At 35.3% G+C, this 26,009-nt stretch overlaps 2 protein-coding genes across 3 annotated transcripts in view; one reads left to right on the top strand and one right to left on the bottom strand.

Annotated features, from left to right (window-relative positions):
- Nucleotides 1-1,002: 1,002 nt before the first annotated feature.
- Nucleotides 1,003-5,616, top strand: rab39ba (RAB39B, member RAS oncogene family a). Its single transcript, NM_001098741.1, is given in 3 exon segments — nt 1,003-1,302; nt 1,908-2,134; nt 4,820-5,616. Coding segments are annotated over 2 exon segments (642 nt in total). The 5' UTR covers nt 1,003-1,302; nt 1,908-1,919; the 3' UTR covers nt 5,247-5,616.
- A 3,053-nt stretch (nt 5,617-8,669) lies between these two features.
- slc7a3a (solute carrier family 7 member 3a) overlaps nt 8,670-26,009 on the bottom strand; it is a 35,548-nt gene continuing 18,208 nt past the window's right edge. For both annotated transcript variants that reach the window (NM_001007329.2, XM_073934487.1), the window contains exons 4-12: nt 24,591-24,762; nt 24,349-24,467; nt 24,000-24,222; nt 20,462-20,601; nt 19,649-19,751; nt 16,070-16,296; nt 13,671-13,837; nt 12,970-13,078; nt 8,670-11,207 (exon numbers count right to left, since the gene is read on the bottom strand). In NM_001007329.2, the coding sequence (NP_001007330.2) occupies nt 11,062-11,207; nt 12,970-13,078; nt 13,671-13,837; nt 16,070-16,296; nt 19,649-19,751; nt 20,462-20,601; nt 24,000-24,222; nt 24,349-24,467; nt 24,591-24,762 (1,406 nt within the window). In that variant the 3' untranslated portion in view covers nt 8,670-11,061. The remainder of the gene's footprint in view (nt 11,208-12,969; nt 13,079-13,670; nt 13,838-16,069; nt 16,297-19,648; nt 19,752-20,461; nt 20,602-23,999; nt 24,223-24,348; nt 24,468-24,590; nt 24,763-26,009) is intronic.

The raw sequence follows: 26,009 nt of genomic DNA, 5'->3' as shown, positions 1-26,009 counted from the left end.
GTCTACATGATGACATCATAAAAATGAAGCCTGATTGGTGCTTTCTCATTATTTGCCTAAGCTTGAGATCAGAACAAGAAAACTAATTTGTTTTTAAGAAGGTGGTCAATGATTCAAGTGGTTCCAATGATTGGGTGGATGAAAATTACGCTTAAAGAAAGTAACAGACAAACGATGAGGGTATATTCAGGAGCAACAACCATTGAAAAAACAGCTGCTGAGCAATGTTAAGACCAGAAATTTATAATGGCTGTAGTGTACAACTCAGCATCTTTGATAAAGAAATGAGATATGGATGATGGGAATTCTATTGGCCACACAATGTGTGGAAACATAATCAACATATAGTACTATGTTTTGACTCCTTAGCGGCATTAAATGATTTAAAAACCAAAGCATATCATCTTCAAGACAGCACTTTCTGTGTGAAATTTGTGCAAAATTAATAGCAAACCCAAAGAGAAACCCACTTTAAGTTATAAGTTCAACTCTCTAACCATTAGACCACAACTGTTATAAAAACGTTGTTTACTTTACTATGTCAGTTTAATGGTGAAGGAACTGATTGAATATGTTTATTGATGGAAGGTTTGCTAAAAAATCATGCTACCTTTAAAAAGTATTTTGTAGTATTTTTAAAATACAAAAATGTATTTACAGTATTTTGTAGTTTGTTTTGGCACACTTAAAATGTACGTATTATGTATTTAGTATTTTATTTAAAAATACATTTCAATGTATTTTGCCCATCCCTGCTTAGCAAGGCTCTCAGCTGTTGTTGTTGTAATTGTTGTTTTTAGCTTTTTCTATATTATTATTATTTTTTTTTTTTATTATTATTATTTATTTATTAGTTGGTTGGCCCGCAGTGGTTTTCCCGGAAGTGTCCAGTGAGAAACGCGGAGATTTGGGCCACGTCCAACAGCGCGTCGCTCCATCGGCCTTTACGGTAATGGTACTGATGAGGGATGAGTCAGGCTATATGATGCTGATGATACTGCCATTTCATCAGCACATTTCCACAAACATCTCGTTATCTCTAATGATGAGACTGACAATATGAATTTACAAAGAATCTACGGGCATTCCGACACTAGCAGGTCTTGATGCAGGCGCCCCAGACCGACCATGGTCATTCGTTTGGTCATTTAGTGCACATTCAAAGCGGGACTAGTTGCACAATTATCCTCAAAAACGCTTAGGTGACTTGCCTGGGATCGTCTCCGTGTTAATGCTTCCTGATTCAAAGAAAGCGAAGAATATGGGGCTTGCCATCCACATACATTGAGAAGCACAACGAAGGTAATAACGTGTATAATAAACGTTCATAAAGCGATTTATCTAAATAAATGCAATGCTCGACTCGTAGGCCTGCAAGCATTTTATGTTTAGCTAGCTTAAGGAACTAGCTTTACCAAAAAGACTCGATTTTTGTTCATCGGTCATCGTTTTAATACTTAAGAGGGAGCATGAAACTGTTTATAATTGATTAATACATCATAATTTATGAACATTTAGTTATTAAACAAAATGTATGTACTCATATAAGCACATACAATTTATATAGGCCTACCACTTTTGAACAATTTCACCTCAGACATGCTAATTTGCAAAATATTTCGAATATAAAATGTATTTTTTGGTTTGGGCTGCAAATTAGGAGTCGCGAGTTATATGTGTATTAAGGTAATTCGACAAAACACGAATAATAACCGTTCATTTATAAAACAAGGCTCAATTTATAGTCTATTTTAACGACTTTTAAGATCATAATTATAATTTTCAGTTCAGTAAATCAAAACAGAAAGCTTAAGAATGAGTAACTCTGGCATATTCCAGTGATATACTGTAGCTACATTAAGTATTGTTTTACTATGTAATCTAATCACACTGTTATCTCTTGACAGATCAAGTAAGATATGGAAGCTATATGGCTGTACCAGTTCAGACTGATTGTCATTGGCGACTCGACAGTGGGGAAGTCTTGTTTGATCAGACGCTTCACAGAAGGACGTTTTGCACAGGTGTCTGACCCGACTGTTGGCGTGGATTTCTTCTCCCGGCTGGTGGAGATTGAACCTGGCAAGCGCATCAAGCTTCAGATCTGGGACACAGCAGGCCAGGAGAGGTTCAGGTACATCTGGTGGTATTTGATGATATTTACATGCAGACATCAAAGCTTTGTGGACTGTTTAATGGCTTAAAGAAATCAAAATGAGAGATTTATTCATTTTTGAGTGCTAGTGTACACCTTAACAAAGGTTTTTAGCAGATATATGCGTCTAAAATAGGCTATAGTTTTCTTTTCAATGGAAACCAAGATAAAACTATTGATGACTCATCCTGCACAAGTCAGATTTTCAGCCAATCAAAATCAAATATGAAAATGCTAAGCTAGTGTATAACAGTTTGCACAGAGGTAAAACTGGTATAGTTTTACAAATATTCAGAAATTTACTGTGAATTCAGAAATTACTTAAGCCTATTAGCTATTTTTAAAAAGACAAGTTATTTGATATGTCCTGTTCAGTTAGAAAACACAGCTGTTCAATTACTTTAGTAAGACTTTATTGAGAAACACAAAGACATTGTGTTTATAAAGATACTTATTGATTAAAATGAATGTAATAATGGTCGTACATGCTAGTTTGTGGATGTTATATAATTTTCCAGATATTAGATTAAAATAAAAAAAGAAACACACTAAACAGAACATTAACAAAAATCTTAGCAAATGATAAATACATCAATAGAAGTAAAAATTAATTATTACACTTTTAAATACAAAAACAATGTGAGGACTTTTCTCATAATCTTCATAATACCCTGGATATTTTAAAACTGTTTTCATCTTTCACACCTTTTATGATTCCAACAATTTTTATAGTTTTTAAAAATATTATACTAGGTCAGGTCTTGATATAAGAACCCTAAAAACTTGCTATATTTTCTTTGCAACATTTTTGAGTACATTTTTGAGCGTTTCCCAGCACTGGGTTGCAGCTGAAAGGGCATCTGCTGTGTAAAACATGCTAGATAAGTTAGCAGTTCATTCCTCTGCGGCGACCCCTGATGAAAAAAGGGACTAAGCTGAAGGGAAATGAATGAATGATTGGGTGTGCGTTATTTATCCAATGATTCGAAAAGTCAAAGCTTATATTATGTTTACCAGACATAAAAAACATTGTTTAGGTGTTTTATTTTGTGTCACTAAAATGTAATATCTTTGTTAAACATGAAAATTGGTTAGTAATATATTACTCACGTATTTTAATAAATTTATCCATTCAAAACCTCAGAATCGTGTTGGTAAATGATAAATGGTACATTTTTTGATAGTTTGTATTACATTTTTAAATGTTCATTATCACTTAAAACGTATTATTGTTTTTTAATTATCGATTACCATGATTTTGAAAACTCGTAGTAAATACTGTAACATTTCAATCATCTAATCAGTCGGCTGTAATGGTGTAGTGTGGTTGATGCGTTAACACAAGCACTCTGGTGCTCACGGTGATCAGAGTTTAATTCCTCGAGGTCCTATGTCAATACTTCCTCTCTCAGCACCCCATGCTTTCCTTTCAATTCTCTCTACTTCGAATGTTATCACTCGATTGAATAGATGTTATCAGTGGTTATCAGCTGATAAATATGGGCCAGTAGGAGCCTTCTATGCCTACTAGTATTCTCAGAAGAATGTTATCATCAATCCACATGGTTAATCAGCTATACTAATAGAGAAGACTCCAGATCCAGATCTGTTTTTACATTACTGTGATGGTTGGGGTAGAGGTAAAATAAAATTAAAGGGAAATAAATAATATAAATAATTCTTGTTAACTTCTGCCCGCAGCCGTATGTGATCTATAGCTGATCTATAGCTGATTAATAATGTGTATGGATGGCCCATTCAATAGAGTGATAACATTCCAATTGGCTGTTTTATCCATGAAAGGAGAAACTTCCCAAAATATATTAATTTTATTTTTTATATATAGAAATATATATATATGGTATGTATGTATGTATGTATGTATGTATGTGTGTGTGTGTATATATATATATATATATATATATATATTTTTTTTTTTTTTTTGTAATTATCTAATCGCAAAACGCTTGTTGTTAAATGCATGTCTTTACAGGCAGTTAATAAATCTATATTTATATATGTAGTATATAGAGTTAAAGTATGTTGTATTTATTTTATTTAAAGTGTGTGCTGCACACTATTGACAATACTGAGCTGAAGCTTGACTTCACAAAACAAAATCGCAAATCAATCAATCCGTCAAAACAATTGCAATTAGATATTTTCGTCAAAACACACAGCCCTTTTTAGATTATATAAAGCAGCTTTATGCAATTTTGTGAAAAACTGTGTGGTAGATTTGCAGTGCAGGTTTTAACAAACAATACCTTGAATAACAATAGTTATTTAAATGTACTTATAGTCAAATGTACTAATAAAATAAAACAAGGGACATAAAATAATACAAACATAAGTAAAATATTCTAAAATGCAGGGATCCACATTTAAGTAATTATACCTTAAGTGTGAGTATATGACATTTATTTTCTTTACTTTTTTACATTTTTTACAAGTCATTTAAACAAAAGCGTGATAATATTAGTAATTGTGGTCATTATAATTATGAGCCAATCAAAATCAAGCATTCAACAGCACCATAGTATAATATTCAGTAATAATAATAATCATCTGTACATAAAATACAGCTCAAAGGTTGTGTAATACACAACCTGATCCAGCGGCTGTCTAAAAATCATCTGCTCTTCTTCTCTGCATGCGCTCTAGATCTATCACAAGGGCTTATTATCGCAATTCAGTGGGTGGCCTTTTGCTTTTCGACATCACCAACCGGCGCTCCTTCCAGAATGTGCACGAGTGGCTGGAGGAGGCGCGCAGTCACGTACAGCCGCACAGCATTGTCTTCATCCTGGTGGGACACAAGTGCGACCTGGAGCAGCAGAGGCAGGTCAGCCAGCAGGAGGCCGAAAAGCTGGCAGCCGCTTACGGCATGCGCTACGTGGAGACCTCTGCCCGCGACGCCATAAACGTGGAGAAGGCCTTCACCGAGCTCACACGCGACATCTTCGAGCTGGTCAAATGTGGGGATATTACCATTCAGGAGGGCTGGGAGGGGGTCAAGAGCGGCTTCGTGCCCAATGTGGTGCATTCGTCCGAGGAGGTGACCAAGAGTGACCGCCGCTGCCTCTGTTGATCACCAGACTCTCGTTTCACCATACTTCACTGCAACTCCTTCTCCCTCCCACTATCGCCATGCCCACATATACTCTCCAACCTCTCAACCAGTGTCTCCTGCTTCCATAGTTACTTTAAACACACTTCCTGTTCGCTGAAATAGATTGAGCTGCAAACTTTAGTATACCTGGAGAACTCACTGAAGCTTTGATTAGTCTGGAGGACTGAGTTGTGGGAAAGGTCGGAGTGAACGATTGCAGGAACACAACGATCCTTTGTTTACACAAAATGTTCAGGCAGTGATTTCAGAACATGAGAAGATCAAGGCAAATGTCACACCGGACTGAATAGCCCTTTATGTGTTCACTAAAGTTAGCCTTTTAAAATGATTTTCGGTGATTGCTCTTTTTGTTTGTTGGATATTAAAGAGTTTGTTTGATGAGGGGAAAACGGAGAACATTCTGTCATCATTTACTCACGCTCGTGTTGTTTCAAATACACAAGACTTTTGTTTGTATTTTACCTCAAATATGTGGGATTTCTGTCTCTCCACTGAAAGATTGTTTACTCGAAAATCTGATGCTTCACATCATTCGTAAAGAGATAAAAAAGTAAATCGATACGAATCAAGTTGGTTCAATTCAATCGATCTGAAGAGAAATAATCAGTTTACATGATGAACAGAGTTAAGGTTTTATTCATAATTAAACATTAAAGGGATAGTTCACCCCAAAACTGAAATTTACTCACACTCAAGTGGTTCAAAACGTTTATTTATTCTGTTGAACATCCATTGTATCAATGAAGCCACTGATATCATAGTAGGAATTTAAAAAATACTAGTTATGTCACAATTAGATTTTTTGCAATCAAGTCTAAATCCGAGTCATTTGGCTTTGAGTATCTACCGATTCTGAAACCCGATCCGATACTTCTATAATACATATAAAAAAAAAGAATAAAGGAGAGCAAAGAAACAGGTCCAGGATGTTCCTTATTTTTTTATTTAGTTCATCTTATTTTAACATTCAACAACTCTGTTAACAAACAGAGCACTTCTGTGAGGTAGATTGAACAACCGAGTAATAACTAACATCAATTCTTCACTTTTGGACTTTAGTGCAACAGTAAATATAAAAAATTCTAATATAAAAACAAATAGCAGCTCAACTTAAAATACCTGGCAGGCAAGGCCAAGTTTACTTATCTCACAGTTTGCTATGGAAATGTTGTTCATCACCTTTAAAATACCTCCAGACCGCAGACATCGCGCTTCCCGCTTCAAGCTGCTTCCATGTTCTACTTTGCCGGCATTTAACCAATAGCGTCTCTGCAACAAAGTGATGTCATTCCGCACGTGTTGCTGTTTCTGTGTGAAGTCAAGAAAGAGGTCTAACTCTGTGCCACCACATAACTATAGATGTGTTAAAAAATATCAAGAATAAAAATATATTTACATGTTTATTCAAGACCTGATCGGGAGATAATGTCTGATTCCGATCGAATCTGAAACCGCGTGATCAGACCCGGTTTCCAATTTCCAATCATGTGATCAGATCTGGACATTCCTAAAAAATACTATACTATAGAAGTCAGTGGATGTTTTCTACAACATTCTTTACTTACTTACTCCCAGGGCCGTTTATAACCAAGTTGATATTTAGCCACACCATGTTGATGTTTCATAAGTCTCATTTTTACGAGCCCAAAGCTCAACCACCAACCTGGAGGACCAGGACATACACATATACACTACGGCTAATTTAGCTTACCCAATTCACCTATACCATATGTCTTTGGACTTGTGGAAGACACTAGATCACCCAGAGGAAACCCACATGAACACGGGGAGAACATGCAAACTCTACACGGAAATGCCAACTGACACAGTCGGGACTCGAACCAGCGACCTTCTTGCTGTGAGGTGACATCATGCCGCCCCAACATTCTTTAGAATATCTTATTTTATGTTCAGCAGAAGAAAGAAACTCAAAACGGTGGAGGAGTAAATGATGACAGAATCTTCATTTTTGTGTGAACTGTCCCTTTAAGCTCAACCTGCCTGACATATTAAAACAAATAGGTGCAGATTTAGATTACATACTCAACTTGTTTGGGTGTTTGTAAATATAAATATGTAATATAGCACCTGCATTCTGGCTTGCTTCAAGGTGTACAGGTTTGTTTTCTTTGGAGGAATAGTAACTAACCCCAGTGAAAGAAACATGTCTGCTGATTTTTGGCAGATGCTGAACTGTTTATTTGTTTCATGAAAGCACAGGACATGAACAAATTTGGTTTTGGAAAGCAAAAATGAGTATAGGTGAATGATGACAATGTTCATTTTGTGGTGAGCGAACAAACCCTTTAACACATTTACTGGAAACGGATGCATTAAATTGATCAAAAGTGACAGTTAATACGTTTAAACTATGTAGAAGATCTTTGAAATGAATTACTTAAATGTTTATCACGATTTCCCCCAAAAATATAAAGCAGCACAAAAAATTTGGTTTCATCACTGTAGATTGGAGAACTAAATAGCATTTAAAATTATAATAACAACATTTTAATCATTTAAATGCAGCTCTTATGAAAAAGGACTTTAAAAGTAATCAAACCCAAACATAAATAGTGGTGTATTTGAGACCTGTGAATTCATGAATTCAACAGAAGGGGGAGACATTCACAGGGTATATGATAACTGTTATTTTCCCTTCAGACCGCACACTTAAATTTGTTTCAGTACAATTAAAAATCAATGTCTAACATTAAAAGCTCGTCCAACAAAATCACAATTAAAACTTTGCTCACCCTTTGTGTTTCCAAATCTTGGAATTTATTAGCTAAAAGTTTCCAGCATCCTTCTAAATATTTTTTATTATTTCTTTTGCATTCTACATGAGAAAGAAACTAAGAATTTTGCTACAAGTGAATGGTGCAAATGTATTATCAAATTTAAACTATTTGGGTGAACTTTAATGACCAAAGGGATCTTTAATGACCAAACAAAAGTGATGCATTTTGCTAAATTAAGCTAGCAACGTGCTAAACTGAAAACTATTAATCTTTTCCGAACATTTACATTAATATGGAAGCACATATGAGTTTCCTGCCTTTTTCTTCTTTAAAGTCAGTCATGATATCTCTACAGAACTGATGTCCCCTTTTCCTGTTTTGGTTCTTCTTAATAAACTTCACTTTCAAAACTGTTACCCGTCACTCGACATTATAGTAGCTGCTGAAATGTACTTTTTTTTTTACTTACAGACTAATACCATGTCATTTAGCCGACTGAAATGACTATTAACTGCGTATTTATTCATCTTGTGTGAGAGATGAGATGAACTATCAATAAAATGTGTGACACAAAAGATTTTGTATCTAAAAATGATTTCCCTCGCATATATTTTTGCTGAAAATCCACGGCACAAATCCACAGTTGTTTTGCGAAACATTTTATTTTAAAAAAGAAAAACAGAAATGTTTATAATACAGGTCATTTTCTTTGTACATGGCATGACTATTTACAGTTTTAAAAAACCCAAGGACAAACAATATATATATATTCATATGCTGATAAACAGACACATGTAACACTACAAGTGTATCTCAAAGGCATATAACAGGACTTGGTATTTATTTTGATACCTACCAACCAACTTTGAGGTACATTTGAAACATCAGGCACTGATCTACAGGAGACACAAGCCTCCATATTGAATCAAAAGTTTGTAATGCCTGGAATCAGACAGTGTTTGGACATGTTTACATGCTAAACTTTACATGTCTGGTACATGTAAACAACAACTCAGTTGATTGCGAAACAGATAGTAAAGCTATACAAAAATAGGCTTCTAATCATGTTAATTCATTAAAGAGAGCAATGGGTTTCAAAACAACAGTGGTTTTAAATTAAACAATAGTGTTTAAAAAGTGATTTTAAACCTCCATCTTGTCTTAAAGACAAGCCTTCATTTCTATCTGATTATCTGAACACACTAACAAAAATAAACAACACAACCCACCAAAACTGGCTGAAACAGAGCTGAAACTCAGCTCCTCAAAGGGTTAAATAGTCATACTATATAAACAAATCAAAAAGATATGATGTGTGAACAAGATAAGTGACAATAGTAATACACTACATTACAATATTGAACAAAAGTAGAGAACGGTACATGAGCTCAACAGCCAAGCTGCCAAGAACAAGTTTCAATGAAAAACAACAACAATAATAATACAAATAAAAGCAATAGAGACACTTATTTCTCAAGTATCTACACCTTCAGATATGAAAGAAAGGCCATTCGAAGCCTGTTTCATTAGATCTTCATTCCTTAGGCAAGTTTAGGTTTAACCCTTGACCTGTGAGTTGGTTATTATTGCAGACTAGCCTTGCTAACAAAGCTAGAGCGGTAACTACAGTTTCTGCTCAGCTAATACTGTTCAAAGTCCTTCTAACCATATAGCTTTTCAGAATCTTTCAAGTCAGCAGTAGTTTTTATCGGCAATTAAACAGTTAACCGTTAATATGTGTCTGCTTTCTTTACAAAAACAGTGAATTATTATAATTTAGGGCATATTTGAAATTCCAAAAGTCAAAGTATACCTTAGATGTAATGTGAATGAATGATGGTCTGTGTATAAGTATATTCTAGTAAGTTTCATCACTATTTGGGCTTCTGTAATTATGACATGGTGTGATTGCACACTTAACTGAAGTATACACATCTGCGTAAACAAATTCAGCCAATTTTTCAGCAGCCGTTACTTCAGTGTTGATATTTCAGAAGTCAGAGTATGCTGATTTACAGCTCATCTTGTTTTCAGTGTTGAAATCAGTTGTGTTGCTTAATACTTTTGCGAAAAAAATATATATATAACGTCTTCCACAATTGAATGTTTTCTGGAAGAAAACATATTTGGTCAAAACACAACCACTTTTGAACGGTAATGCAAGTAGTTTCAGCAGAAACTATAGTTACATAGCAACTTTTTTAAGCAGCGTCTGGAAATATGATAGCTGTTATACAGTTTTCTGAAGTATAATCAAGTCTAAGGAACTTGTGTGAATGGGTAAACTATAAATATTCATATAAAACAGGTTTTTCCCAAAAAAATATTTTAGTTTTTTCTGTAAAATGGAACATTTTCTGGCTTGACCTCTTATGAGCCATTCAAAAACTCTCATACACGCTTAAAAATACATCATTTTAATGGCTGATCCCAACATACAGCACACAGCTGTCATATTTAGGAAAATGGAAACGATTATGTTATTTTCCACGCACTCTTTGGACGACTCTCATACACATGGGACCTCAGCCATGCTAAAATATTTAAAAAAGCTTTGTCAGTTTTAATTCTTCAATTCCTCCGCCTAACTGTAACCAATGACCTCAAATACTGCCTGAAGGCATTGCCGTTTTCACATTCTGAACACTAGGGGCCTCTGTTGTACTTCACAACCTTGAAAAACCACAAGGTTGACAATAAACAGTTTGGACTCGGGAGGCTTTTCGCGCACGAATAAAAAAATGTGCTTGGACCTCGATGATGAAAACATAATACCCTGTACACAGTCAGCTCATTGTCTGCCAGACAATATGGCTGTTACAGTACTTATGAATTACAGCAGCAGCCGAACGGACATTAAACCAACATCTACAGCACTGAGGGGCCAAGGCTGCACTTCTAACGGGAAACACTTAACGCTTCTGCTAAAAGCAACCTGAATTAAGAGGTTCGGGGCAGTCTCTACAATAAAATTAAATCTGTAGACTTGAACGGAAACATGCCTGTCGGGGTTTTCTTTCATTCCTTTTTCTTCATCAAGGAGAAATGCCCTCAATTTCACTCTCCTCACCGCCTAAATAGATGGGGCTTTTGTTCTGAAGGGCCGGCTCGTATTTTCGGACCGAGCTATTCATGGCTTCAGTGCTGTGCCAAATGCCGTAGCCGAAGTAGATGGCAAAACCTGGAAATAGAGAACAGGAATGGGAGGGTTGAAATTAAGGAAACAAACAAACAAACAAACAAACAGGAGGCTTTTGCAGTCGAGAAATTGGTTCACTTCCAGTATGAATATCTCCTGATTACTCTTCATTCGGCTGAAGATTACATTTATTTTTACATTTATTTAGATTTACAATTTTATCCGAAGCGGCTTACAAGTATAAAAGTACTCCAGAGTGTAGCAGTATATTAATGCCATGACAAGTCTAAGTTAGGTAGCATACTGAGCGGAAAAGTGTGTCCTAAAGCTGGTTTGTCACGCCCACTCACCAGTGTAGAGCACACTCATAATGGGGTATATGCACAGCTAGTGTTTTCAGCCAATTATAAACTCCCGGTGAAAGCTTAAATGTGACTATTTTCAATTTTACAAGGTTGTTTTTACAGCATTGATGTTGTAATGTAATCACAATACAGTCAGTTAAATAGACTTAGGGTGCTTTCACACCTACACTTTTGTTTTAGAACGTGTCTCGATTGCCCAGTTAGCGCGGTTCGCTGGCATATGTGAACAGGGCAATCGTGCTCTGTTCCGCGCCAAAGTAATCGCTCCGAGACCGCCTGAGTGAGGTGGTCTCGGCTCGATTGAAACAAACCCTGGATCGGTTCGATTGCAGTGAGAAAGCGATCCGAGCATGGTTATATCACAGTGTTTTATGGATATGTAATAGGCATACGGCTATATGAAGAGAATTATGATTAGGGCGGGAAGTTTCGCGAGTCTCCGGATGCCCGCAAACAAGTGATGGTAATCTTGCGTCTCCCTCCCGGTCCTCAAATATGCATCATCGCGCACCCTTCTCACCCCTCCCCACCGCATCTCTCCTCAGACATGTCGCACGCTCGCGCACCTTGTCAATCACCAAACCACCACCTCTCCTGACAGCTGAGTGGGACGCTCCAAAATAAACCCTGACACTCTGACCAATGTGAGGAGAGTTAACTCACACCTGACTTGTTTTAGCTCTTTTGGTCCGATTAGAAACTTTGCAGTGTGAAAGCGAACCGCTCCAAGACCAAAGTGCTACAATGTAACATTTGTAATCTCTGTTTCGAAACAACTGAATCGATTCACAGGTGCGAAAGCACCCTTAAGCATTCATTTAGTTGTTCAAGTGTAAAATGAGATTAAAGACTGTGTAACTGCTAGCACCATCAAGATCAACTGGCAGGCGCAGAAACTCCATTGAAAATGCTGGGGTAAAACAAAATGAGTGGCGCTTCACTGTAAGCCATTAGCGTTCAGCTGTGCGTCTAGCTTCACCTTTTGTTATGCTAGGTACCCTTTTAAAGGATCCCAAAAAGTGGTACGGTACTCTTTGCTTTTAGGCACCTTTTGATGCACTGAACCAAGCTAAACTGAACTTAAACTCTGAAAAACTGAACTGACACTGTCTCTATTTACTATAATATTCTATGCGAAGCTGCTTTGACACAATCTACATTGTAAAAGCGCTATAGAAATAAAGATGAATTGAATTGACGGTGGAAACGGTCATAAAAGCGTACCAAACCGAACCATTTTATACCGTACCACTCTGGTAAAACGGGCCATTACAAAACTTAAAATCTCATTGAAAACTTCTTTTTTGAAAGTAAAAGTAGTTTTTTTTTCTGTTGAAAGTAAGAAATGAGCATTTTATATAATAAAAGGGTGAGGAAATGATCAGGAAATGTTGATTCTGGAAGCAAACTAACGCTCTGAGAGAAACAGATGTGCTCACCGATGGCCATCCACACGGTGAAGCGGCACCAGGTGGCCACGTCCAGCTGCATCATCAGATAAATGTTGACGAAGATGCTGAACAGAGGAAGCCAAGGCAACAGAGGCACCTGCATAAAGGAACAGATCCTGTTTAGGATGGTATATATTACCTGAGTTGGGAACAGAATTGTAATAAAAACTAGGGCAAGGAAGATTTTTTTATAACAAACATCCAGAGCAAACTCTTTTGGTGCTAAAAAACGACTATTAAGATTTATTAGTGATATACAATTAACAATAAGTTCCTTTAGCTGATCTTATATATCTTATATACAGCTATGGAAAAAATTAAGAGAACATTTGACAGTGTTTCTATCGATTTACTGGATTTTTTATTTATTCTTCTTCAGTAAAATGCTGATATTTGTTTTATGTACATTTAGTTGTTTTTTTTATTTCAGTTTGTTTTTTAAATTAAATTATAATTTAGTTTTGTTTATTTCAGATTCTTACTTAAGACATTTATATTTCTCTGTGTTTACAAAAATGTTTTAGACAAACAATATTAATTACAGTTTTAAACTATAGTTAATTTCTAAAATAACCTTGGATCTAATAATGCATTCTTGTTTACTTCACTTTACTTGCGCTCAGACTTGAGGTGAATAATTGTAGCATAACTAAAAGGCAAAAATCAATAATATCGGGGACATCGGGTACCTTGAAGGTGAGAGCTTCTTTACTCTCCGGCTGCCTGAAGATCACAATCACACACAGGACACACAGCAGGACCAGAATGACACACGCCGTCACCCACACGATCTCCAGATTTATGATGGACTCCAGACGCTGAGCCAAAACCACGCACAGCACCGTGATCAGCACAGCTACACACAACACAAGATGCTGGAGTTAGAAAGCACTGCCAGCTCCATCAGTCAATCTCAGCACTCGTCAAGATCAACAACATTCATGCAGAAACAAGCCTCTAAGAGGATAAATAGAAGCAACTTTTCCATGTCAATCTTAAATGAAAGACATGGTTGTGTTTTATGTACTTGAAATGCATATTGTATGTATATTTATATATATTTAAAAAAAATAAAATAAAAAACAGTAATATCGAGGTCTGTGGCTTTTCATTCCTTGACGTCATTTCACTTGACTGATTTTCACTGTTAATTCTTACAAATATGAAAGAGTATTTAGTCGGGGTATATACAGGAATCAGAGAGTGAAATTCAACACCTTTTAAGACCCTTTTTAAGACACAAATCTTTTAAAACCTCTTTAGGTTTCAATCAGTAACATTGGCGAGATTTTAATTTACAGTATAATATATAAATACTAAATTGTAAGAAACAAATCCTAAACTAAAATGTTATTCAAATACTGAATAAAAATACTAATCCACAGCAAGAAAAATGGTGTTTCCTTACTGCAGTAAAGCAGGATTTCAACTCCAGCGAGATCCCAATAGTTGCAGATTAAATTCAGGCAAACTTTCGCATGCTGATGCAAAATTTAATACCTTGCATTATCATTTAAGACTTTTTATTAACTTTTAAGGGCCTTAAATTTCTTTAAATACTTTTTAAGACCCAGCGGACACCCTGTTACTAAATCAGAAATAGGAGCTTGTGAACATATATTTATTGATCAAGATTTCCCAATCATCATTGTAAATAAATAGTATTTTTTATTCAGCATCACTGGATTTATTTGATAAAGAGAGTGAGACCATGATGTGAAGTATTTAGTTTTAACTCAATTCAGTGGTATAACTGATATTAAGATATCATGTGCTGATTTTACAAAACCAATATATAGACCATTTCAATGTGGTCATGTCATTGGACTATGAATATTTCATACTCGTTATCAAACTATTTCATGACTAATAAGAGACAATTCAATCATATCTTAATGTTAACATTATTTATCGATATGTGGCTGTTTTTGGATTGTCGGACGCTATAGAAATTAACAATGCAGAATAGCAAATACATTTAGTAATGTTCTTACTTATGTCCCTCAAAATGGTCTATACACTCTAGATATCCATATCCATATCCATATATATATATACACACAGTAGTCAGAATTCGAAATAAATCAAAAATAGTTTTCACAATTGTCCTAAGACAAGAATGGGTATTGTTCAATAGTTTTAGGACAATTTTGATGAAAGGTGGTGATCCACTTCAAATGTTAACTACTGTATACTAGAAATGCACTACAAATTACAATTCTGAGCTGAAATGAAAAATCCTGGATGCATTTGGCCAAAAACCCAAACTGAAAATGCTTTGTAATAATATTAGTAATAGTTATTATTATTATTATTTAAGTAATATTTAAAATAGCTAAAATAATAGTTGTTATTTTAATAAATAAAATATTTATTGTAAGACTTTAAAAACAAATATGTGTACACTACCGGTCAAAAGTTTGGGTTCATTGTGGTTTTTAAATGTTTTAAGCTTCTCCTGCTCACCAAGGCTGCATTTATTTCAGCAAATCAAAAAATTACGGGTAATAGTGATAAAATAAATAATGACTGGAGTAATTTTTCCTTTAAAATTGGAAAACAATAGAACAATAAATTTACATTTAATAAATGCTGCCTTTATGAACAAAATTGTTTACTCAAAAAAAAAAAAAAAATAATATATATATATATATATATATATATATATATATATATATATATATATATATATATATATATATATAAATAAATAACTAAATATACATATATACATATATATATATATATATATATATATATATATATATATATATATATATATATATATATATATATATATATATATATATATACAGCATTGCCATGGCAGCACTGTAGCTTTATTGCAAGCAGCTGGAACAAGCATACAAAATAGAAACATACATTATTTTTGGTGAGCATGTATGGTTAAATTTTGGATAAGTATTCCTGTACAAGTGTGGGATATTGAGCTTTTGTGTACTTTGACTGCGATGCATGCACTTTTTTGGCTAATATTTTCAGACATTTTTCTTTATAAATAAAGAAATAAGCTCTCTCTTCTTCAACTTGCATTCATTAAGAAGTGAAAAAGCAATCTTCAACTCACAGATAATTGCAGTTGTGCCATAGACGATAGTTCCTGACATTTCCGTTGGCGAGTCTTTAGAGGGAACCAGGAGGAGTTTGGCAGTGAATTTCTCCTTGCGAGGACTGTCATCCAGCTCTACGCCATATTCATCTCCACTGTCTCCACAAACGGCCACCTTCTCCCCACCAACCAGCTCCACCAGCTTCTCAGTCTGACTGGAGGAGCTCAGGTTCCCTGGCTGATATCTGGAAACAAGAAATGCACATGTTAAACAGACTGATCTCACAAAAAAAAAGGTCCTTTTTTTAATGCTATTTTGTTTAGCCAGTTTAGTGACTAATTCGTACAAAGTTGTACGAGTTTAGTCATACAAAAAATACAAAGGAGGTATGTCACCAAACCCCACCGCCAAACTCAACCGTCAGTGAGGGATGAGCAAATCATACTAAATTGTACGAATGAGATTGTACCAATTCATACGAATTAGCCACAAAATCAGTTACGAATTACGGTAAGATAGCATTGACAAAACATTGGTATTCAATTCACACACAACGTTTACATGCACATTCTTAACCCGAGTGTGCTGAATAAGCAGTCAATGTACATGGTCTGGTAAAATTGTCCTTAATCAAAGTTAGGTTATAAATGATGAATATAAACTGATAGTCACAGGAAGAATATGTAAATATATTAACCTGCTTTCTGTTGGTTAACTACAATGTAAAATGTAACAGGAACACATCCTTACTGCAGAGCCACAAGAGAAAATGTTTTAAATTAAGTGTGGAAGAAATGTACCATAAACTGTTTAACTGTAAAAAAAAAAAAAAAATCAGGATTTCACACAATTCATTAACATAACCAACTTAAATGGATTGAGTATAAAACAACGAAGTTGTCCCAAAACAAATCTCAAGAATTGAGGTCATTCAATTCGAAGTAGTTTGAACAAGCAACAAAAATCACTTTTGAGTGCTGACCCAAAGTGCTATAAAATTGAATTCTCATCTCATGCATCAAAAGTAGGCATGGGATGATAACCGTTTTCAAGATATACCGCGGTTTGGAAAAGTCAAGGTTATAAAACCGCCAACATTTTCTGTAATACCGTTCGTAGGGTATGTGTAGGATTTTTGTTTTTATATACATTTTTTTTTAGAAAATATCTCCAGCAGAAAAGATATACAAAAATAGAGGTTTAAATGGTAAAGAAATCTGTGTTTTTCAGTCAATAATCCTTTAAATTATTTAGCCTGACATGTGTACCGCTCCAAAATGTTATAAATGGGGAAAAAGGTTTTGTTTTTTACTCAGACATTTAAAAGAATATATTTTACAGTGATAATCACAACACCGTGATACAGTAAAACGTGATAGTTCTATCCAAGGTTATCATACCGTCAGAATCTTATACCGGCCTATGCCTAATCAGAAGTGCTAGAATCAAAATGCTGCATCTTGAGGGGATCATAATCTTGCAGTAAGTTTCCAGTTGGTGTGTAGCAATGCTCTCCTTTCGTAAACATGACAACTGACAAATCAAATACTTGGGAGTCTGATTTGCATATTAGCAAATTTTAACAACACCACTGGGTGACAAACTGATTGATTACTAAGGCCTTTATTTATTAATAGATTTAACAAAGTTTATCAAAAAACTTTTGCTGCTTTTTCAAACTATTTAATTTAAATGAGTTGAAACAATACAACTCTTAAGTTGTTTTTGGGATAACAGAATTGTTTTATGTTGAATCCACTTAGATTTGTTATATGATGAAGTTAACTTCATTGATTTGAGTTGGGACAGGTGGAAGTAATTGTGGAACCCAGCATTTTTTACAGTGTATACTTACATCGTTGTGCTAGTGGCTTGATTGTAAACTGGGACAACAGGTTATTTCATTAAGTTGATTTTTAAAGGTTTTCAGAGTATTAGGGTGCTTTCACACCTAGACTTTTGTTTTGGAACCTGTCTCGTTTCCCCAGTTAGCGCGACCATTTGGCATATGTGAATCCAGCAATCGTGCTTGGATCCGCGCCAAATCAATCGCTCCGAGATCACCTGAATGAGGTGGACTCGGCTCGATTAAAACAAACTCTGAAGCAGACCAATTGTAGTGAAAAAGCGATACGATCCGAGCCCAGCTATATCACAGTGTATTATGGATATATAATAGGCATATATGCGACTATATGAAAAGAGAATGATGAGTAGGGCGGGATGTCATTCCTACTGGTAATTGGTAAACTGGTAAAATACGAAAGTGAAAGCATGCTGAATTATTAACAAGAGCTGTTTATCCGAAAATTGACTGAACTGCAGTAGTTTATCTGGTATTTCTTTCTATAATGTAAAGCCTATAATGCATGAGCCATCTGCTTTGTATACTTACCTCTGATCTATAGTGACCATTTAATAGTGGGTGTCACCATTTAAAATGAAAGAGCAGATTTTCGCTTATAATGTCTTATTGCTCATCGTCATAAATTAAAATAAGGACGCATGACAGCTCAGCGGGACTCTGTATAATAAACCCTGAAACTCTGACTAATGTGAGGAGAATTTACTCGCACATGATTTGTTTTAGCTATTTTGGTCTGTTTAGAAACTTTTCTGTGTGAAAGCGAACCGCACCAAGAACAAAGAGCAACATTGTAACTATTTTAATCCCGTTTCAGAACAAATGAATCGATTCACAGGTGTATAAGCATCCTTAGGGTGATTTCACATCTGTGTTTCAGTTCATTTGGTCTGGACCAAGGGAAACAAATGATACATTGTAACATTTTGTCTGCCGTTTTTGCATTCTTTTCACACCAAATTGATTTTTTGGTCTGAACCAGTTGAAAAAACCCAAAATGCAGTCATGTGACAAAATCCACATCACTGATTGGCCCGATATTATTGAACATATTTCCTAAACTGCTTTTTGATTGGTCAGAATTCACGTGTGGGAAAATGCCAAAGGAGTTCCTGCAAGTAAACAAACCGGCAGACAAAAAATGTCGCTTTTTATTATGGAGGGAGGACTGCTCTGGTATTGTATCCCTGGTCATAGTATACTATACAGTTTATATACATCACTTTAGACAAACTATACATTTTGAGAATGAAGTGCGACTAGAGCTGGAAAACAATCTTTTAATGCATTGCAAACAGCAAAGGCGCATCGTATGTCACTTCACGTGGAGGTGTGAATTAATTTTGTTTAATTGCGACATGGTCATCTTCCCGAAATATTACCAACGATTTATCAGCTGATGTTTTTCCCTCTTCAATAAGGTCTCTGTAAGCTGTTTAAGTCCGCTTTTGGAGTGCACTCGGAGCGATTACTACATTCACACCTGCCCAAGCGAACGGCACCAAGAGGGAAAACGAACTCTAGTGCGATTCAACCAAACTAAATAAGGCAGGTATAAAAACACCCCTTGTGTGCATGTAAATGTGCTTAATAACACTCAAAAGTCATGTAAAATGAAATGATCACAATTGGATTACATTAAACATCTATGAAAAAAAAGTGTATTTATGGCTTTTTAAAACAAACAAGGCAAACTAATTTTTTAGTGTTTGTGATGCTGGTTTAAACCCACCTGAGGATGAGAACGCAAACGGCCACAAGAGAGTACGCAAGCAACGTCCCAATGGACATGAGGTCAACCAACGCAGCCAGATCAAATAGAAACGCCATGAGAGCTGAAAGAAGACAAAATAAACATGTTTGAAATCTTATCCAGTCATAACACGATGACAAACCTTACAAACATTAGCTTAAGATATCGCCAGCTATTAGAGGTCAAACATCATGTGATAAAAGCAATGTGATAAGCGAAAACAATATTTTTATTCTTAAGGGCCACAACAACACGCTTCATTGGTTGTATGCTTTATATATTTGGGGTATCTGCAGGTTTTTACAATCAAATTTTAAGAACATTTGAATCACGTGGAGTGCCGTTGCAAGCTCCATGCTCAAATATTAGAACAACAGGAAGGCTTACTTCAAGATTATAGCTGAATTCGAATATATAATTATATTGAAATGTATAAGTATTCTAAAAGGATAGAGAAGCTTCAGTTGGTGGAGTTAAACACCTATTGTGCCGCACTTTCTGACTGGTGGATTTTCCTCACAGAATCATGGGTAATTTTTAGCACAAACTAAATAAAAAATAAAATAAAATAAATTAACAACATCAAAACATGTCTGCCTTTAAATGTTTATCAGTTTTGTCTATCAAAAATCAGTTTGCTTATGTAGAAAAGGAACAAAGTTATTAATGCTACTCTCTATTAAAGAAGCAATAATGTCCTGATTGGTTACTCTTTGTCCCATTTACATTTTCAATTCGGACTAGACCACATGATGCATGCTGTGCAAAATCAGAACAAGCTGTAACACAAACCTGCCACTATTCCAGACGCAATAGTCGCCAGCAGAGGAGTTTTGGTTCTCTTGTTCATCCTGGAAAGTGAACGAAAGAGTAGCCCGTCCTCAGCCATGGCGTAAATCACTCGAGGCATAGGGAACATGGAGCCCAGCAAACTAAGCGGAAAAACAAACAAACATCACATTCAGATTAATGTTAAACACAAACACATAATCCCATCTACTCTTATATGTGTATTTTATGAAGAACAAGGTGTTAAGTGTGTAACAGAGGAGTACACAGGCTTTGGGACAAACTACTTTGTCATCAACAATTTATTCTCGCTTATGCTGAGTTCAGACTGCATGATTTTAGCCCCAATTTTAAATCGCCAACAGGTTTTAAGAAATCACAGACAAATCTCTCACGTCAGTACACTGTAAAAATCAAGAGTTAACTATATCACATGACATGAGTGTAGTTACCTCAAAATTGACTGAAAGTTTATTCTACTCATATGAAAAGAGTTTTGAACTTAGTGTTGAAGGTAATGAGTTCATTGAATACCTCATTACTTCATCTTAAATGGAGTAAGTTCACAGTACTCATATAGATTAGTTTAGCTCAAATTGTTTGTAGCAATCAGTTTCCTGAAACGGTTTGAGTTGCCTTAACATATTGGGTTTTACAGTACAGTACAGTAAATGTAGAGTTCTCTTCACTTATTGGGTTTTACTGTGCTCAAATTGCTTCATTTACTCAAAAGTTTTAAGTTCACACTACTCATTAGAATTAGTTTATGAACTTAAATGGTTTGGTGCAATCGGTTTCCTCAAATGGTTTGAGTTACCTTAACTTATTGGGTCACAGTGTGAACTATCAAAGAAGTGATCTGAGAGAATAGCCGATGAGTTGCCTGTGAGATATTTGGCATGCTAAATATCTGTAACTGTCGGCAATTCAAAATCATTTCCTATAAAATGTGTTTTGATTGAAAATCCGACGAAACGCTATGCCAGATAGTCATGTAGTGTGAAGATCTGTGACACAACTACTTTGAAAATCGTACTGTCTGAACTCAATTAGTTAGTTTTACACTGACAATCTTCCGTCAAATCCTCAACATTTGTAATATATCAGTTTCTACCACATTGTAGATGAAGCAACATATTAATCTCCTTCATAATTCAAATATTGCTAACTAGCTTTTCGAACGTTCACAATGTTGTTGCGGATGAACATAATGGAATAATATGAAATGAGTATATTTCATCAGGTTAGATATTAATCTTTTAAACCTCTACCTAAAAGGGATTAATCACATTAGCTTATCGGCTGCCATGTTTGTCGTTTTTAAACCCTTTATACCCTCAATTAAAACTATGTCCAATCCTAATGTCATGTTGGGTTCACACCAAAAGCTAAATTAAGCATTCATGCGAATAGATTACATACAAAGTCAATGCAATTGCATGAATATTGGTGTATTTCTAACAGGCGGCATGAATAGCACATAATTTGATTTTGGCGTTTCTTGCAAAAGTGCGGAAATCATGTCAACTGCATCTTCAGTGAAAGGTTAAATGCTTCAACTGCAGTGGGAAATTATTTTGATAAGAAAAACATCCTCTGAGTAAACTAGAGCAAGTGCTGTACGGCGCCACATTCCTAATGCACCCAGCATTATGGGAAATATTAGCCAATTCAGTATTTTTTGTGCGGTACTCTACTCAATAATATTATTCAGAAGGTCTCGATTCGCACTTATTAAGCAAATGCTTTGCATAGCTTTATTTTACATTCTTAGGTGATACAAAACACGGTTTTGTATACATTAGCAAATACAATAGTTTACTGATCATACAATTCAAGATTGTTTGTCTGTGCAGAAATTGTGCCACATGTCAGAATTCAGTAAAGGAATTTTTGAATCCAGTGGAATGGAATTTCTGAATCGAGTAACAGGTACAAATGGTAAAATAAAAACCTGTATTACCTGCTCTACTCGTAATGTGATTTATATGTTAAAATAAAAAACCTGTATTACCTGCTCTACTCGTAATGTGCTTTATATGTTAAAATGTCAATGTTAATTTTATTTATATATCACTATTATACACAACCAAAGGTTAAAATATGCGCTGAACAATACAAATCACAAAGAACAAATTATAGCTAAAACAAACAAATCTCACCAATAGTTATTATACCTGAAAACAAACAATTCTTACTGATAAAATTCCAAATCAAAAAGGTAAGTTTTCAACCTAGATTTTAAAAAAGACAGGGATGATATAGACCAACTACAGAGGGGCAGAGCATTCCACAAGGTAGGACCAGCTACTGCAAAAGCCCGGTCATCCCTGCATTTCAGCCTCGACTTTGGGATGTATAATAGTCTCTGGTTAGAAGACCGAAGAGACCGACCAGGCTGATGTTCAGTCAACAGGTCTGACAGGCCATTTAGTAATTTAAAAACCAGGAGAACAATTTTAATAGTGACACGATAGTGCACAGGAAACCAGTGCAAAGACCGCAAAACTGGTGTGATGTGGTCATATTTTTTGGTACCTTTTGGTACCGGTTAAAAGCCTTGCAGCAGCATTTTGAACAAACTGTAGGCGAGTTAGAGCTGTCTGACTGATCCCAAAATATAGTGAATTACAGTAGTCCAATCTAGAAGTAATGAAAGCATAAATTCTTTTTTCAAATTCTTTACTAGATAAAATTGGTTTGACTGTTTTTAAAAGTCGAAGCTGAAAAAAGCGGGATTTGACCACTGCGTTAATCTGTTTATCAAATCTCAAGCTTTAAATATCCATGCCAAAAGATACATATATTTAGGGAAGTCATTACGTCAGTTGAAGTTCCGAATTAGTCAACATAAATCAAGTATACGGCGACAAGATATAACTTCGGCAGTTCCAAGACAGATTTTGGACATGATGTAAACAAATGTATAGGAACTGAGGAAGTAATTGGGTCACATAGAGGAGGTAATCTGAATAAAAGATTACTACAAAGAGACGAGTTCTGCATTCTTAAATAAAAATCACTTACACCAAGAGGAATAAACAAGGAATTGGACCTTTCTGTGTTTCTTTAACAGTTTGTAGTTTCGCTATAATATTGTGAATCACGGATTTTGAGCAAGCAATGATGCAAATAATAAAATGAAAACAGAAACTTGTGTGGTGAATTACAGCATATTGATTTGAAAATGTTTTTAACTATTGAGTGGCTGTCTAACTAGTAATGTAGTGTGATTGATTGTGGGATAAAAGGGTGGAGTGAGAGGACTGTGCCGTGCAATGAGAAAGGCATTGTGCTGAAACATCTATGTTTTGAATAACTTAAGAATGTAAAATAAATCTATACAAAGTAAATATTTAATGATTGCGAATCATGACCTTTGAAGTCTGCACTTTGAATGTCTACCAGAAAAAGCTGCTCACCCTGGTAATTTTGAAAAACACATTGAAACATACTAAAACTTTTCGAGTACTACTCAGAAATAATAATATGTGATTTGGGAAACAGCACACAAGACAGACAGAAAAAGTCTTGGATTTACCTTGTGGAAAGAGCACAGAGTGAACCCACGGCTACAATATATCGTGCCGGTGCCCAGCCTACGTAACTGAAGGCCTCAGGCAGAGGACTCTGAGTGTTGAGCTTGTAATAGGGCATCATGAGCGTAAGAGCAGCTGAGACACCAAAGTAAGCAAAGAAGCAAATGAGCAACGAGGCCACGATGCCCACAGGGATGGAGCGCATTGGGTTTTTGGCTTCCTCACCTATTTATATATATAGAAAAAAACAAAAACAAGGTTAAAGTCAACCACGCACACACATTTATGACTCATCTGACAAAAACAAAATCAGTATTCGTGCTCTATGACTGTGACATTTCAGAGACGTACTTGTCGTAGCAATGCAATCAAAGCCCACGAAGGCGTAGAAACAGGTGGCTGCGCCTGATAAGATGCCGCCAAGGCCGAACGGAGCAAAGCCTCCACTTCCAAATGTGCTTTCTATCCGTCTGTGAGGACAAACGGATGTGTTAAATCTTGTGGAGGAAAATCTCATTATCCACTTCACAACTCTTGGAGATCTGCATTTGCTCTGCTAAATGAGCAGTCTGTGGCTCAAAGTTTGGATTTACTCTGGTTCGGTGATGTTTGTATCGTTGATGAAGTACTCGTAGGTCAGGTTCCAGTTTGCCGTGTTGCCTTTGACGAAGCCGGAGATGATGATGAAGCCCAGCACGATCAGATTGATCCCGGTGAAGATCTTGTTGACCAGAGCAGACTCGCTCACACCGAAAGCGAGCAATCCTGAGTGAAAAGCACATGAAGAAGCTTTTTTAGCTCACAGATTTATTAGATCTAAACATAAATAAACTGTAGATAGCAATAAAAAATGATAACAACTTAAACTTGCTATTTCTGAGGTTTCTTTTCTCTAAATCAGTTTTTAGCATAACAAAACTGTTAAAGCTGTAGGTTTAATTGGGTTGAGGACAAGAACAATGACAGAGTTTGTACATTGGTAAAGTGTTTTTAATAAAGAACAAAAATCTAAGAACAAATTGAATGACATAATGCTTTACAGAACAACTCACAGAAATCAACCATCAGTCCATTTTAGACATTTCTGAGATGAAATACGTTTTATTCGCTGTATTTATGTTTTTATTTCAGGGACAGATAATGTGCGTTTCTGAAAGAATGAATGTCCCTTACGCTTGCTCATTTTCTGTTCATGTTATCGATTCTTCATCATGTAACTGTAACCAAATTTAATAATGCATATTCATTTAAATGTAATATTTCACCAATATCAAATTGTATGTATTGATATTAAAATGTATTTTTTTTATTATTCATTTAATCAAACTGGTGTAGTTCTTGATTCAGTGGTTCTTACTTAAAAAACATCATGTCGGACTTCTTAATTTAAGATCTTTGTGTTTACAATCTGTTCTGTTTCAGGATTATATTTTATATGGCAGTTTTTATTCACAACAATACAGTATAATTTTTAGGGTTTTTTCACCTTTAATTTGGACAGAATATTGAAAGTTACAGACAGCAAAGTAATGGGAAGAGAGAAAAGGGAAGGGTCAGCAAAGGACTTTGAGCCTGCAATCGAACTCAGGTCGCCATGAGCACCACAGTGCTATATGTCGGCACACTTAACCACTAGGCTATTATTTAGAGTTTGTTTTTATTTGTATTTTTATGAGTTTTTTTATTGCACAACAAAAATATTGAACATTTTATCTATCTATCTATCTATCTATCTATCTATCTATCTATCTATCTATCTATCTATCTATCTATCTATCTATCTATCTATCTATCTATCTATCTATCTATCTATCTATCAATCTATCAATCTATCTGTCTATCTGTCTATCTGCCTGTCTATCTATCTGTCTATCTATCTGTCTCTCTATCTGTCTCTCTATCTGTCTCTCTGTCTGTCTCTCTGTCTGTCTATCTATCTATCTATCTATCTATCTATCTATCTATCTATCTATCTATCTATCTATCTATCTATCTATCTATCTATCTATCTA

The sequence above is a fragment of the Danio rerio genome, chromosome 21, assembly GCF_049306965.1.
Source record: "Danio rerio strain Tuebingen ecotype United States chromosome 21, GRCz12tu, whole genome shotgun sequence".
NCBI lineage: Eukaryota > Metazoa > Chordata > Actinopteri > Cypriniformes > Danionidae > Danio > Danio rerio.
This window is presented reverse-complemented; position numbering and strand designations above follow the sequence as displayed.